The sequence below is a fragment of the Malaclemys terrapin genome, chromosome 11 (assembly GCF_027887155.1).
Source record: "Malaclemys terrapin pileata isolate rMalTer1 chromosome 11, rMalTer1.hap1, whole genome shotgun sequence".
In the NCBI taxonomy this organism is placed as follows: domain Eukaryota; kingdom Metazoa; phylum Chordata; order Testudines; family Emydidae; genus Malaclemys; species Malaclemys terrapin.
Window position 1 is genome coordinate 73768630 of NC_071515.1, and position 17251 is coordinate 73785880.

Below are 17251 nucleotides of genomic sequence, written 5' to 3' on the forward strand. Positions count from 1 at the left end.
TGCCAGTGAAAGAATCTCTGTTGATAACTCCGGATGATGAAGTCCTGCATAACCTAGTGGGGTCTTGTCTGACTATATTCTAGTATTTGCTAATTCCTCCAAAAACTCTGAATGTTTTGAACATATCAAAAGTTATTTGATATTTAATAGCTTCTGGCACTGCTAGGATCACTTTCACCATCAATGAGGGACTTTTAGACTCAGTGAGATGGATGCCAGCAATTATAACACAACAGTGAAGTTCGTTGAGAAAAGGTACCAGGTACCCCATCATGGTTTGACAACTTTTATATGAAACCTAACTCTAAATTCCTAGTGTCTCCATTGTAAAAGAGAAATTGTATTCAGTCAATGACACACCAATGGACAAGGACCCCAGATATTCAGAACTGTTTGAGAGAAACCCATGCTCATCTGCATCACTCTGACTGTGAGTGGCCAACTGCTGACCCAGTTGTCTAGATAGACTTTCTAACATGAGACAGACTAACATCCTTTGTTAATAAACTCCCCCATGAGAGCAGAGAGGAGCTCAGAAGTATCTTAAAAGAAGACCAGCCTTGCAAGAGGCAATGAATACATTGGACATCACTGCCAGGTCTATGGCCACTGTATTGACCATGCAACGAGCATCATAGCTCAAAGCTTTGGGCATCCCTTCTGAAGTACAAACCACGATTGAGGACTTGCTTTCACAGGCTAGGAACTGTTCAGCAAGAGAACTCACAGTACCCTACACTTGCTGAAAGATTCCAAAGCAACTATACTATAGGAATTTATGCCCCTCCAACCTACTATAAATCATACCTTCCTCAACCACAACATCAGCAAAAACAGCATATGCCATCTTTCCACAGACAACTTGCGTACCAGGCCAAGAAACTGCTGAGGTATGGCACAGGACAACAAGCTTTCTCAACCTCTGTGGTGCACAGTGCTCCTTCAACATGTCAGATTTGATGAGACACTCAAGTTGCACCACAGGTAGTCTGCGAACTGCAACCTTCAGAAGCCCCCTCACCCTATTCCATTTGGGCATGGTTGAAGATTAAGGCTGGACATTTTCACCTGCAGCTATACCATCCCATCCTTTCTCTGCTCCCTACTCACCCCCTTCCCCAACTCTCTTCAGGAACCCTTCTCACAAAATCCTATTGCAAACAGAAGGAGCTTCATTGTTCCTTCTTGGAGCGATAGAGGCGGTTACCCATGAATACAAGGGAAAGGGCTTCTACTCCCATATTTTCTTTTTCTGAAGAAGTCAAGGAGTCTTTGTCCTATCCTAGATCTGAGAATACTCAACAAATACAAATGCCATCTCAGGTTCAGGATAGTAAACCTTGCCCCCCATCATTACATTGCTCCAGGCTCAAGGCTGGTTTGTGGGTCAGGATTTAGAGTATGTGAATTTCCATATAGCTAACCACTCTGCCAACAGGAAGTCTCTAAGATTCACAGTGGGGCCCAACCCATATCAATACAGGCTTTTGCCCTTAGATTCTGCATGCAGGGCCAGCTCCAGGCACCAGCTTGTCAAGCAGGTGCTTGGGGCAGCCGCTCCGGAGAGGAGCGGCACGTCCAGGTATTCGGCGGCAATTTGGCGGATGGTCCCTCACTCCATCTGGGAGCGAAGGACTTCCCACCGAATTGCCGCCGCAGATCGCGATCGCAGCTTTTTTGTTTTTGTTTTTGTTTTTGTTTTGGCTGCTTGGGGCGGCCAAAACCCTGGAGCCGGCCCTGTCTGTATGGCACCAAGCGTCTTCAACAAGTGCCTGGCAGTAGTGGTGGTACACGTAAGGAAACAGGGAATTCATGTCTGCTCATGCCTGGATGACTGACTGATTAGGAGCCGGTCCCAGGAAGACCAGAGTAGCCCTAGAATATATCCTTTCCCTGTTCTCTTAGCAGATCTAGTGGAGAGAACTTGTCTCTCACACCATTTCAGATGGGGACCCTACTCAGCTCCCAATCAGCATGCACCTCTCTGCCAGAGGACAGGTTCAGGTTCCTTCAGTTGGTTGTGCGCAACATAAGGATAAGACCGATGACAACAATTCATATATGCCTGGGATTACTAGGCTATGTGTCTGTGTGCAAGTATGTGATACCACCTGCCAGACTTTGCCTGTATTCTCTACAACACTGACTGAGGGCTGTCTACTCCCCATCCAGACATATGAATAAATGGATCACTGTCCCACCTCTAGTCCTGTGAGAGCTCACGTGGTGGCTGGTCACTCTGAATATGAGGAAAGGGGTGTCCTTTTGAGCCCCTCCCCGATGATGATACTTATTAAAAACTCAGGGACAGGTTGGGGTGCCCACCTGAACCATCTCCAGATGCAGGGTGCCTGAAGTTACACATAAGCATCCTGGAACAGAGTGTCACCAGGATGGTCTATATAGCATCCATGAATCTCCACAGTGCAAATCCTGATCAATGACATGTCAAAGATGCACGGTCTCAACAGACATGAAGGCACTTGATCATCCTCCCCATTGTCTACAGGGCTGTTGAGCTTTGGGAGTGGTGTCACTGATGTTAGGGGAACCAACAGGTTCTACACCTTCCAAGAGTCCACAATGACCTAGCACAGCATTTCTCAAACTGGGCTCCATGGACCCCTGGGGGTCCACATGGGTACTCCAAGGGGTCCGTGGGCCATGCTGATTAACAACTCCCTCCCCCCCCCAGTGCATCCTGCATGCTGGGGAACCCGGGGCAGAAAGAGGCAGGGAAGAGGAGAAGCAGGGGTGGAGCAGAGGCAGGAAAAGGTGGAATGCGGTGGACCTTGGGGGGAAGTGGTGGAGTGGGGGCAGGGCCTGGGTCTGAGTGGGTGTTGGGGTTTGGGGGTCCGCGACAAAATTTTAAATCAAAATGGGGATCCTCAGGTTACTAAAGTTTGAGAACTGCTGACCTAGCAGATTTTTCTAGCATAAATGTGGTAACCAACCACAAGTGATCACTGTGGAAATCCCTCATAGACCCAATATTTCACCAATGAGGGACCCAACTGGCATTTAGCTCTCTCAAGGTCCTTCTGGCCTTAATATCAGTGTATCATGCCTCAATTCAGTCACATTGTCTTCTTACACCATGTAGTGTCAAGATTAATTAAGGCTCATCTTCACACCTCCCCGGCCAACCCAGTTAGAGACCTGATTTCCATGTGGGATCTTAAAGTTGTCTTCTTGTGACTTATAGAGTCTTCTTTTGAACCTCCATTGAACTGTTCTTGGAACCATCTTACCATCAAGATGGTCTTCTATAAGTTGCCATCACATCAGCATGGCGAGTCAGTGTCAGCCACGTACATGTCGTTTCACAGACAAGATGGTGGTGAAACTGCACCCCATGTTTATCTCTACGGTGGTCTCAGAATTCCAGCTGAAACACTCAATGAAGCTGCAGTCATATCTGGAAGAGAAGAATCTTTATACTCTGGAAATATCCAGAGCCCTGCTTTCCTGTCTCAACAGACTAAGTCTTTCTGACTCTCTCCCCATCTCTTTATTGTCATATCCGGTGCATCCGAAGGCCAAGCAATTTCATCCCAAAGACTCTTACGTTGGATCAGGCAAAGTATTTCCACCTGCTGCTAGCTGGCTAGTGAGCCGCTCCCTCTGAACATCAAGGCGCGTTCCACTCAAGCGTATTCAAAATCTTCACCCTGCTTCAGAAACGTGCCCATCATTGAGTTCAGCAGGACAACCACATAGAGCAACCCGCTGACTTTCAATAAACATTATGCACTCAACATGGTGGCCACAGCAGGCGTCAAATTCAGAAGAGCAGTGCTGTAATCTCTGTCATTGATATGGCCAAGACTCCCCACACTCAATGCCCAAACTGCAACATTCTCGAAGAAGAAAGAACTGTCATTTGCCCTACAATATAATTATGGTTCTTCCAGATGTCGCAGTCATGGCTTCTCTGCCCTCTATGCTGTCCAAAGGTAGCACAAGGAGCAGGGCTGGCTCTAACTTTTTTGCCACCCCAAGCAGCAAAAAAAAAGCGCCGCCCCGCCGTAACACCCCCCCCACCGAGTGCTGCGCCGCCGACCCCCCCCACCGAGTGCCGCGCTGCCGAACCCCCCCACCGAGTGCCGCGCCGCCAAACAACCGCCGCCCCCCCGCAGCACTGCCGAACACCCCACCACTTCCCGCCGCGCTGCTGAACACCCCCTGCCAAGCGCCGCGCCGCCGAACAGCCCCCGCCCCCGTGCCGTGCTGCCGAACACCCCCCGTGCCGCGCTGCTGAATTCCCCCCCCCCCGCGCAGAGTGCCGCCGAACACCCCTCACCCCCTGCCGAGCGCCATGCTGCCGAACACCCCGACCCCCCGCGGAGTGCCACGCCGCCAAAACCGACACCAAGCGCTGCACCGCCAAACAGCCCCCGCCCCCCCGCCACACTGCCAAACACCCCACGCCCTGCTGCTGAACACCCCTGCCCCCCATGGAGCACCGCGCCATCGAACACCTCCACCCCCCGCACAGCACTGCACTCCTGAAGCCCCTCCCCCACGCGCGGAGCACCGCCAAACACCCCCCGCCTCCCCGCGGAGCACCGCGCCGCCAAACACCCCCCACCAAGCGCCGTGCTGCCGGAACCTCTCCCCCGCCAAGCGCCGCACCGCGTTGCCCCCCGCCACCCAAAGATTGGACACCCCTTACCAGGAGCTGCCCCAAGCACGTGCTTGGTTGCCTGGTGCCTAGAGCCAGCCCTGACAAGGAGGCACCGGCCACATTGGGAACCCTGAGACACCATTGGTCAAAAGAATCTGGTCTTTTTCTTCATGTTGTGAAGGGCAAAATTAAATCTCTTCTATTGGTGCATGCAGTGGTGTTATAGTTATAATAATTTCAGGATATTGGAGTGACAAGGTGGGTGAGGCAGGGCCAGTGCAACCCATTAGGCAACCTAGGCGGTCGCCTAGGGCACTAACATTTGGGGGGCCGCGACCATGGCGGCCGGATCTTTGGCCGCCCCGGTTGTCGGTGGTATTTCGTGGGCGGGATCTTCCGCCGCCTAGGGCAGCAAAAAAGTTGGCAGCGCTCCTAGGGTGAGGTAATATCTCTTGTTGGACCAACTTCTGTTGATGAAAGAGACAAACTTTCAAGCTACCCAGAGCTCTTTTTCAGATCTCTTCGGTTAGCTGTGACATGCTGCAAACCTTTCCCAAACCTAAAGAAGAGCTCTGTGTATACCTCGAAAGCGTGTATCTTTCACCAACAGAAGTTGTCCAATAAAAAATATTACCTCACCAATCTTGTTTCTCCAATATTCTGGGACCTACAATGCTACAACAACATTACAAACTGGATTAATTGGCATACAGCTGTAGTATGTTGGGACACCTTTGCTCTCTGTAGGCTTCCATGTAGGAGCCGACTTTTTAAAGCGTTTTCTACTGCCTCTTTTCCCTGTCTTTGTAAAAGCAAGGGCAAAAAGAGAGCGAGAAAATTGAGACTATATAAAACCTAGGTTGTGGTCTGCCTCAAGTGGTTGGTCACCAATTCATAAAATACACAGCGTATGAGGAAGAGAAGGAAATGTAGCTGTAGGGGTTGGGGTGAAGAAAGTGGTGATTTGCGCCCATTCATATATAAAGTTGCTGCTTGGTGAGCTTGTTCTGTTATCAGTGTAATGTGCCGAGGCTGTGTATTTTATGAGTAGCATTAGTGATATATAGGGTAACAAATACCTGTATCTCAAATAGACAGGATGGGTGAGGTAATATCTTTTATTGGCCTGAGGTCTGTTGAAGTTCATCCAATAAAAGATATTTCCTCATCCACCTTTTCTCTCTAACATCCTGGGACCAACTGACCTACACCATTGCAAACAATGGAATATATCTCAAAGAGCAGAAATCAACAAGGATCTTTGAAGTGGTTTGACTCCCCGTTGGTAAAGTACTGAGCATAGGAGAAGGTGCATCAATGGATTAAAAAAATTCTTAAAAGTAGGTATAAATTTCTCTGTATCCCCATCTCCTTCCTGCCTCCTCTCCCTCCTCTTCACTTCAACCTCTCTAAAATACAGTTATGTCAGAGACCGACGGCAAACCCACATGCTTTTTCCACTCAAAGCCGGTGACAGAAAACCTGTAGTAAACGTGCCATCTCCACAGGCTCCAGTGGGGAGAAGAGAAGGCATGTTGCATTAAAGGTCAGATCCCTGGAGAATAGCTCAGAACAGCTGTAATAACAATCTCGATGAGAATTAATGAGCAATCACAGAGGAAGATGAGAAGGTTCTGTCAGGTCATCAGTGCAATCCACCTGTCAGTGCAGGTTTGTTCCCTACACTACATTTGCTAGTGCTTTGTCGAGACCTATTTTAAATGTTTCAGTTGATAGGATTTCCAACACACCTCTGGGGAGGCTGTTTCATAGTTCTAACACCTCTCATCTTTTAAGGAAGTTTTTCCTAAACTTTTAATTTAATTCTGTTAACGTTTGATCTTGTGTATGGTTATATCAGTTACCCACACAATGTACTTCTACATGTACTAACACAAAGCTCTGAAAGCCAAGTATGGTTAGCCAATTAGTGCACTTTATTGCATTTCTTGAAGGGCAGTATTGCCACTACAGTGCATGTTGGTTTTATTACTATTATGTAGTAATTGACTAATGTTTCCATTCCATCTCTGTCTTCATCAGCCGGTTAGTTCTCTACTGTTCTGTTGGCTCTACAATGACTTTACCAGCAGTGCGGTGGGAATGGTTATTGCATTTAGAGTGGGATTTTCAAATTAAAGCTAGATGGGGAATGGTTTTCCCATCCCATGAATGTTTCTGAGAGTTTAGAATTTTTCCCCATTCCATTTTAGGATGAAACTGAGACCATTCAAAGTTTTTCAGTGAAAAATGAGAAATTGAAAGAGATTTTCTGCCTCCCTCCAAGAGTAGCCTGTTAGTTAGGGCATCCACCTAGGATGTAGGAGATTTGGATTCAAATCTTTGCTCTCTCTGAGTACCCTACTGACAAGGCTATTGGCTATTCTGGGGTGTCTCTCTCTCTCTCTCTCTCTCTCTCTTCCTTATCCCTTGCCCTCACCTTGAAATTCCTGGATCTGTGAAACCTTTCTCAAAGCAAGTTTTGTCTAACCCAAGACATCCCTGGAAAGAGTTTGAGTTTTGTTGACTTGACATTTTCCAGCAAAAAAATCATTTTGTTGAAAAATCCCCAACTGGCTCTACTTCGTAGACGCTCAGTGTTTGCACATCTGTGTCCCCAGTGAAGTCGGCGGTAAAACTCCCATGGACTTCAATGGCAGCAGAGTTAGTGCTGAGAGCTTTTGAAAATCCCTCCCATGTGGTGTTAATTTTGGGGAATGTGGAAGAAAACCCGAGGGACTCTGGCTGACGTGGATTACTGCTTTGAGATGCACAGCAGGCATGGGATGAGGTTTTAGGGCAATGTGTTGCATGCCTTACTTGCAAGCATTGGGGTGAGTTCTGTAAAGAACTTGAATGTGTAGTGATTTTTCCATCTCTCTCTCTATCTTCATAGAACTGATCACAACATTCTGAAAGGATGCACAAATTACTGATCACAAGCTCTTAGACTTTCAGGGCTTGAAGGTCTTGCTATAAGGCATTGGAACTGTATTTTCGTCTAGACTTGAAATCAGTTCTTGGTGTTGACCTTCTGTTAGGGAGCAGAATATGGAGGTAATGCCTAATGGTCTGAGCTGGAGTCAGTAGCCAGAATGAAGGGTCACAGCTGGAATCAGGAGTCAGAACTGGAGTCAGAGGTCAGAGCCAAAGTCAGAAATCAGAGCCTAGGGTCAGAAATCAGAGCCTAGGGTCAAAACCAAGTTACCTGGAGTGCCGTGAGGCTGGGAAAAAGGAAAGGCAGGACTGGAGCAAGGCTGTGAAGAAGCAGACACAGGAGTTGTCACAGTCATGGATGAATGCTTTCAGCAGCGATGTGCTGCTGCTGTTGATCTTAAGAGCAGATGTGCTACTCCCCTGAGTCAATCGGGTGGCTTGGCCAATCAGGCAGCTCAAATGGGGCCCACCTACACTTGTAAACTGCTTGGGTGTTAATCTAGTGGATGAGCAGGCTTGCTGTAGGTAAACTCCTGACACTTTCTGTGCCACCTCATTGTCACTAGATATCAATGACTGTCTGGCATCCAAGTATCTCCATGCAGATAATAATCAGGCAAAAAGGGGGAAAAAAGCATCCATACACTTACTAGAATTCTACCTAATCCACCAATTTAGTGGAATTTATAGCGCCCCCAATAACCAGAGCATCTAGTGGCCACAAGTTGTTGGATTTCATGCACAAATTACTAGTTGTAAATGTACAGCCCATGTGATGCAGGAAATCAGACTAGATCATCATTTAGTTGGGAATTGGTTCTGCTTTGAGCAGGGGGTTGGACTAGATGACCTCCTGAGGTCCCTTCCAACCCTGATATTCTATGATTCTATGATGATCTTAGTGGAGCTTCTGGCCTTAGAATTCTATGAATCTTGGAAAGTACATAGTGTAGAGCTGGAAGGAACCTGGAGAGATCATCTAACCCAGCACTGTGGTAGGACCAAGTAAACATAGACCCTCCTTGGCAGGTGTTTGACTAACCTGTTCTTAAAAACAGCCAATCATGGGAATTCCACAAACTCACTTAGAAGCCTATTCCAGTTCCTAACTATCCTTATAGCTAGAATGTTTTTTTTTTCCCTAATGTCTAACCTAAATCTGTCTTGCTTCAGATTAAGCACGTTGCTTTTTGTCATACCTTCAGTGGACATTGAGAACAATTGAGCAGTCCTCTGTATAACAGCCCTTAACTTATTTGACTTCTCTTCTCCAGAGTAAATGTGCCCAGTTTTTTCACCTTTGCTCATAGGTCAGGTTTTCTAAACCTTGTATCATTTTTATTGCTCTCCTCTGGACTCTCTCCAATTTGTCCTCTTCTTTCTTTAAGGGTGGCATCCAAAACTTGACACCAGTACTCCAGCTAAGGCCTCACCAGTGCTGAGTAGAATGGGACAATGACTTCCCTTGTCTTACAGTTCTGTTAATGCACCCAGAATGATGATCACTTTTTTTCATAACTGCATCACATTGTTGGCTTATAGTCAGTCTGTGATCCACTATAACGCCCCAGATCCTTTACAGTAGTTGTCCCACGTAGCCAGTTATTCTCCCCTTGTGTAGATCTTCCCATGTTGGTTAAGATCATCTTATAAAACACCAGATTCACCACCCTCCTAGGGTTTTCTGCTTTTGTGGGATTTTTTTTAAGTCTTCATTCTCTCCCTCACTTTCTTTACAACCATCTCCTCTCCTCTCTCTGTTGCTATGCACATACTTCTGCAAATAATTGGATTCCATGCCAGAGTGAAAACTTGCAATGTTTACAAAGGATTAAAACTGGCCTTTTTTATTTATTTTTATTTTATTTACAGTTTACCTTATTAGAACATATAGGTGAGCAGGGTCATTCTCTCTACTTAATAAAAAAAAGGAATCAACTGCATATGTGTATTAGTGTAATGCTAGTGCAAGTATCCGGCCAAGTCCGGCAAACATTTATTGAAGAGTTAGTGTTTACTACCGGCAGTAGTCCCATTCACCTGAATGAGACTGCAAGCACTCCTCCCAGTAGTAAATGTTTGAAGGGTTAGATCCATAGATTGCATTTATTTAAGGCCAGATTCTGTTTTCTTTACACTGAGAAATACCTTGCTCTGCAGGTAGCCCCACTGAAGAAAATGGGATGACTCACAGAGGCCCTGATTGAGAAAAGCACTTAAGTACATGCTTACCTTTAGGTATGTGGTTAAGTGCTGTCCTTAATTAGGGTTGCAGTAAATGGGAGAAATCTGAGTTTTGAAGCGTAATGAGAGGTCAGATTTCCTTCAAACTACCACAGTCATAAGTGGCCAACATGGATTTCATCTTGGTTTTAACTTTCTGCTGAGATTTCGGTTTGTGTCAGGTGGCTCCTATGAGTTCATCATCAGTAATTAAGGTATTGTTATAAGAGAATAGTCATGCTTTTAAAGTCTTGAAATGTTTGCATACAGGCCTGACTAATGTGTCTCCTCTCATGAGGCTAAAGACAGCAGAAATGCATCTCAGTTATTCCAGATACCTGGCAGGGCCGCGTTCACAGGATCCAGGGAAGCTGATGTTTTATCTTGGACTCAGCAGGCCCTGTAACATCAGCCCCAGTTTGGTCTGTAACTCGGTTCAGGTAGACATGGCCGTTTGCCATCCACACTTGTTTGGAGCAGCTCTTTATCACAAGGAGGCTGTTTTGAGTCCAGGGAAATGCTGCTTCTGTGTCTAATGGAGAAAAACATCAGGCTTCAGCTACTCTTTGTTCCCTGTTTGCTGTAACACCCCTTTCATTTTCTTTCATTTAACAGAAGATAAGATCTGGACTGCGGTACAGCACAACAACACAGAGCTAACCAGAGTCCAAGGGGCTGACCCTGAGAAACCATATGCCATGTACTTTAACTACAGCAGCAGTCTGGACCAGATTGAGGCCATGATAAACAGCGCAGAGTACTGTGAACAGGAGGTGGCTTACCACTGCAAAAAGTCCCGTCTGCTGAACACCCCGAGTAAGTGCCACAAACTGAAATCATTCCTTGTTAGCTGTTATTGATTACACAGCAGACACAGCCCGCAGTGCGACTGAAGCAAAAAATATGGTGCAGAGTAAGGAGTGTCTGTCTTCACACACAGGACTAGCATTGCACGGAGCCTGACGTGAGACAGAGGGGTAGGCAATGGAATTCCACAATGCTTGTGCACCCCCCCCCGCCAAAGGTTTTCTTCTAGAGTAGGATATGCCTCTTTTAAACCACAGCAGCTTTATTTAACGGACTTTGAAAGCAAACAGTCGGGTGTATTGTTATTGTTTGTATTACCATAGTGCTGAGCGGCCCTTGTCACAGATCAGGACCCCGCTGTGCTCGGTGCTGTACAAACATGGAATGCCACTGCAAATCCGAATAGAGAGCAGCTGAACTGCTCCAAATTCCTGGAGTATTCACAGAGGGGAAGGCTGCAGTCCATCATAAGTATCGGAGCCAGCCTGAAGCATACGGAACATAACTACTCACCAGGGCTTTTGGTAGCTCAGCACAGTTTCTCCGACAAAACTAATTTCCTTTTCTGGTAGAAGGATCAGATTTTCTGGCCTGATATTTCATGGTGGCAGGAAGACCAGAGGGAGGAAATACTCACCGCTCTATTTGCTCTTGTAGAGCAAGTCCCTGATGAATACCCTGGGCAGTTACCTACCCATAGGCACCCTGTTAGATTCAGGTAGTTAGTTATCCAGGGGAGATGTACAGGGATAAGGGTGGCTGTCTAAATAATTGAAAATCCTCTTTTTGTTACTTGTTATACATGTGCTATCCTGGTGCTTTGATTATCAGACAAGCAATTCTATAGACTTGTCAGTGAGTGAAAAGCTAATCCTACTGAAATGTCAACCAAGACTTAAAGTGCTGTTGCATGGGAATTCTTTTCTGTCATGTTTCATGTATACAGCATAATGGGAAGCATTGGCATGTATTGAAATGCCTGATTGGTTACCTGCAAGACAGAAAACCCATGTGTCCACTGGGCAGATAACCTGACTATTAGGTACATTTAAAACTGTGAAATAGACCTCTTGGTATATGAAGAATTTGCCAACAAAAAAAGGAATACCCAGACAAAATCAAGAAATATGTTAGTATTCAGCACCATAGACAGAGCATGAAGGAGGAAAAACCACATGGGAAGGAGATAAAGGAGAGAAGGAAAGAGGAAAACATGTATCCTATTTTAGCTGTAGGGTGGAGGGTAAGAGGAAAATATGACTTTCCAGTCCTTTGTTCATTACTACATCCTTCTAGTGATCTCTGGCTGCTTTATGTGATGCTGTTCCTCATATATTATCAGCACACTGGCTACTGATCTTTGCATGAAAGCCGTGCTGCCTGGGCATAATAGTATACATGGATGTGAACTGACATATACATATATGTGTTTGGTGCACAGATACTACAGAGATACTGCTACTACTACTAAGGACCTGATGCAAATTACATCATGATTTTTTTTTTATAATCCTGAATATTAACAACCATGCTCCAGGGCATAAGCCAGTCACTAATTGACATGGTGAAAAGAAAATTCCCTATAGGCAGATAATTCTGCAGCTAGCAGTGAAAGCATTTGTTGCACCTTCCGTTGACTCACACAGTGCTGGCCACTGTCAGGGAGAGGATACAAGCAGAGGTGGTCGGTAGCATGGCTGATTGTCTCAGGTTGGCAAGAAGCCACGGCACTGTGCTGTTTTACTGGCAGCATCCCAGTGACAGTGGACCATGCAGCAGTTTCATAGCTCATAACCTGGTTCTCTAATTCAGATTTATTCAATGAACCAGAAAAACTGCAGAGCCCTGGAGGACATAATCCTGAAGGGTGGATGTGGCCAGCTTTCTTTTTCTTTTTTCTTTTCCCCCCATTCTCTGTTCTTTAATTACATTTGACATTTGTCATCCAGGGCGTTGTTACTAGCCTACGGCAGTGGACTTTAGGAAGACATGGAACATATACACAAATAAAATGTGTGAGCTCTTGAAATGACAAGGTTTCAGGGACAGCTGGTTCTTGGTTATATATTAAATGGCTTTAAATGATACCCCAGTTTTTTTCCCCAAAACCTCGTATATCCAAATCTCCGTGTTAGCTGAAATTTGCGCTGAAATAAAAATGTTCCCGGTGCTCTTTATTAACTGATCTACAAGTGCAAATAATGCTAGCACATGATGGCCTCGAGACTCTTGGGGGATTTTCTCTTGCCTCGGTCTCCGTTATGTGACACCTGGGAGGAACCTGACACCTCTCTGGCGCAAGGGTGTTGTGAGGCTTAATTAAAGTTTATGAAGCACTCTGAGATCCTTGCCTCCAAGGCAGTATATACATGTAAATGTGTTGTTAGTGGTATTCATAGATTCAAAGCCCTGGCTGGGATGATTTAGTTGGGGTTGGTCCTGCTTTGAGCAGGGGGTTGGACTAGATGACCTCCTGAGGTCCCTTCCAACCCTGATATTCTATGATTCATGGATTTTAGGGCCAGAAGGAACCATTAGATTATTATGTCTGACCTCCTGCATAACACGGGCCATTACATTTGACCTGGTTACTCGTGTACTGAATCCAACTTGTGTTTGGCTGAAGCCCCACCTTCCAGAAAGGCATCCAGGCTTGACAGGGTAGTAGTTGTTGTTTTTATTATTATTAATCCCAGTCTTGTAAAAGATCTGGGCCAATTTTGACACTGGATTTTTTTTTTAAGTCAGGTCAGTTTACTGAGCATAGTGCAGATCATGGCAGTAAAGCGTAATCCATGGCCAGTGTATCTAACGCTGGCATGTTTCAAAGAGGAGCAGTGTGGAGATTCCTATTTTTTCTTCCCTTCATGCCTGTCAGCTCTTTGCAGCTCTGGCTTGGCAAAACATTAATCTAGCCCTGAGGCATTGGGCATGCTAGAAAAGCAAAACTCACGCAGTTCCACTAAAACCAAGGGAGGTTTTTGCATTCTGTGGAGTTGCTGCAGCATATGTCAATGAATTTCTTTCTGCTGGCCCTGCTCTGTGTCCCTGCATATGTGGCCAGATCCTCAACTGGTATAAATTGGCTACTCTGATTTATATCAATTGAAGTTCAGATTTATAATCTATGCCCTGTTGATGTAATAACCTTCTCCTCTGCAGCTTCTACTGTCTGGGACTAGCTTATCAGTTTTCGCTCACATGTGAAATGTCAGCTGAAACCGTATCTGCTTCTGTGCCACCAGCCTAGATTTTAAGTAACCTGTCGACTTCAGTATGCATGCGTGTTCATGAAGGACGAATTGATTTTCATGGCATTGGAGGGAATTAAAATCCATTCTTATTGAGCAACAGTTGTTGCAATCTAGTGGCTAGTTGGTACTTCTAAAGCCGGTTGTTATTGAGGGGTGTCCAGCTCACAAAAGCAAACACCACATTTGGTGTATATTGGCAACCTCCTTGATAGTCAAGGCAAAACAGGGACTTTGGAGACTTGCTACCATCTCACCTCTAGAAGCTGTCCATCGTGTCAAAAGTTGAGATCTATTAGTGGAGAATTGTGGGGGAAGCTCATACTGCTACTGCTGATGCCGTCCCTGTCCTGGGGATTAAGAGAGAACTTTAGTTCCTTGGGCAGACAATCCAGCATCTTTGAGAACATGCCAAGCGCTGAGAAAGAGAAGACACTCTCTATCTTTCTCTCCTTTCCTCACATATAATGGATGCTTTGTCTCATATACTGGTGTCTTCTTGTAATGCTTAGCAAAGAGTCAGGAGTCAAGTTGCTTAGAGATATGAGAGCACCTTCACTAACTGAATGAGCCCTTTGCTGGGTCTTAGTCTGCTCGGGCTTCTAGAAGCAGCACTGGGCATGCTCCGAGACTTAACTCATACATTAGCCTAGTCATTCCCATATATCAGTTACATGACAACGTTAAGACATTTACTGCATATTAGTAACTGGATAGCTAAATTTACAACACCCTGGGGCCAGTTTCTCCAGCGTGCAGTGCACCAACCTAGGCAGGGAATTGAAGGAGGAGAGCAAATTCAAATAGTAGAGTTAAGAATTGTATTTCTTCACCATTTTCTTTCTATCTCCTCTCCTTCTCTGGGCTTGCTTTTAATTACTCTTTTACCTTGAGTTAGGGCTTAGGCTCCTCCCTAGGGTAAAGAAAAGGGTGTGGAAAGCAGCCACACCAACCTTTACAAATGTATTGTGCACCCCAAGTTAAAGGTAAAGAAAGCTAGTGTAGACATGCCCTGTCTTGTTTGCCCCTCCAATGATAGCCTCCCCACGTCCCAACATTTCATCTAGACTAAACTGTTAATTGATCTGGAAGGTGAATGCCCAGCTCAAACTCTGAGGGGAATTTGCTGATCAGAGGTGCTCAGTTGCTTTGGTGACAACTTCTTGGGTCTACGTAGGGGCATGCAGGGGTTTAATGTAATTCTGCAGATACCAAGTTTGGCATTGGTTCAACACTGAGACCCTCTGGCATGTCTCTAGCCTGCCTTAACCCCTTTCCATGTCAAGAGAGAGCGTCCACACTCATCCAGACAGCGATCTTTCCTGTCCCATTTAGTGCCCCTTCCCTGAACCTCCCAGCCGCTCTGTATTGCCCATCCTAGAACACAAATTATATCCAGTCCCTTCTGACTGTGCCTATGCGGCATATCCCCAGTCCGTTTTGCTCTTGTTAATTATTGCAGTGGACTGGTATTTTCTGGTTAAACTCCAGTATTGCTTTAGCTTCTTACCCATGCTCCCATTCTGAAGCAAGGGGGACAAACTGCTTCCAACCAACTTTGAACAGAAAAGTAACGTGAAGTGATGTCAAAAGACTGACAACAAGTAAATAATAATTTGTCTTTATGCATTTACCCACTGTTACTCCTTCACCTTTGAAAGATAATTTCCATGTTATCATCCCAGGTACTTTACTTTGCTATTATATTACCAAGAGACAGTTTGTCGTTGTATAAAACAATAGAGATCAGGGCAGCCTGCCCTCAGAGAATGACTCATCTTTGAGAGTGGCTGATGGGTGTCAGGTGTAGATTGTGCAGTGTAATTATGACTGGGTAATTAGAATCTTCTTCCTGGGAATGATTGACTAGAAGTCTGTGTTATCCACTATCCCACCTTGCCTCTCCACTCCAGAGTGGCGGTGCTGACAGCCCCTTGCAAGCATTACTCAAAAATAAACCAAGCTATATTTAGAGCACCTGCAACACAGTTTGCAGCAGAAATGTAACACAGAGGATATCAGTCCACTTACTTGCAGAGAGAGATTTGGAGAGACATTTTAAGTTATTAAATTGTGGGAAGGTTGCAAATAATAAAATACGTGAAACCTGATCATAGCAAGAATAACTGGCTTTGTGAGGGAGATAACTGACCACTCCAGTTAATCGTGGGCATTCAAGATGGTTGCTGGCTATAAAAATCTATTCCGAAACTCTTGTTTCTTAAGTACAAAGATAGGTTTACTTGAGAGAGAATGGGACAAGAGAGAGGAATTCTGTCCCCACCACTCACACTATGTAGCTACCAAGTTCTCTGACAGGTCTTGTGGATGTGAGCAGGAATATCACTTTTTTTATGGGAGAAGGGGGGCAGTTACCACCCCCCTACACACAGCTTGTTTTGCTCCCTCTAGACTTTTCATAGGTCTATATGCTCCACTTTTGCACTCCCATCGACTTTGCAGGATATAATAGAATCAAATAGAATGTTGTTTATGGGGACATAACTTCACTCCCATCACCTGAATGTTTCTAAAATGATGCCCTTGCATGTAAGTGAAGTGAGCGAGTGTTTTGTTTTGCTTTTCCTGATCCCACCTGCCTTTCCCTATCCAATAATAAAAAATTCATGATAACACTTGGCATCTACATAACACCTTCCATTTGAGGATCTTGAGGTGCTGTCTCCTACTTGTGGGTTAAGAAAGTATTATTATCCCCATTTTCCTGATGGGGAAGTTGAGGCAAAGAGAGATGAAGTCTCTTGCTGAAGGTCCCCCATGGCAAAGCTGGGAGTATAACTCAGGTGACCTGATCACCAGAGTCAGCCAAAAGTCTGTCCTTCTCCTCTCTTAGCTTTCAGTGTTTTTTTCTAGGTCTCTCCCAATCTCTTTCCATTTCCTCTTCTCTTCACCATTGTATTTCCCTTTGCTTGCAACCTGGTTCATTTACCTGTCCCCTCACTTCCATTGGGCCTTTCCCCTCATGGTCTGGTCTCCCCTCTCCAGTCCAATCCCCTCCTTGAATTTTACCACCTCAGGTCATATCCCTTAATGCGCCCAGCGTGCCGCATGTCTCTCTGTCAAGCCCCTGACTCTTCTGCACATACATGCTCCCTCATGACCCACTCTGGGGTTAGGGTAGTGCTGCTGCGGTCCAGGAGACTGAGGAATGAGTCAGAGGGTGCCTTTCTCACCTACACATCTTCCCCTCTGCCTGCCCCATTGTGCTGCACTGAGCGGTGCAGTGTGGGAGCCCATGGAAGGAGCAGAGAAGAGGACATTTGGAGGAATCCTGGCTTGGCAGCGCCAACCCAAGATACCCATTGTATGGACACCACCCAAGATGCTGAAGTCCAGAAAGAGCTTTGGCTCTGAAAATCCCTTACCTCCAAATACCACTATGGAA

General features: G+C 45.6%; 1 protein-coding gene across 3 annotated transcripts in view; it reads left to right on the forward strand.

Annotated features, from left to right (window-relative positions):
• Positions 1-17251, forward strand: part of CNTNAP5 (contactin associated protein family member 5) — a 409890-nt gene that overhangs the window by 285777 nt on the left and 106862 nt on the right. For 2 of the 3 annotated variants that reach the window (XM_054043237.1, XM_054043235.1), the window contains one exon: positions 10403-10603. The exons of the other annotated variant lie outside the window; for it this stretch is intronic. In XM_054043237.1, coding sequence (XP_053899212.1) covers positions 10403-10603 — 201 coding nt within the window. The remainder of the gene's footprint in view (positions 1-10402; positions 10604-17251) is intronic. 3 annotated transcript variants of the gene reach the window in all.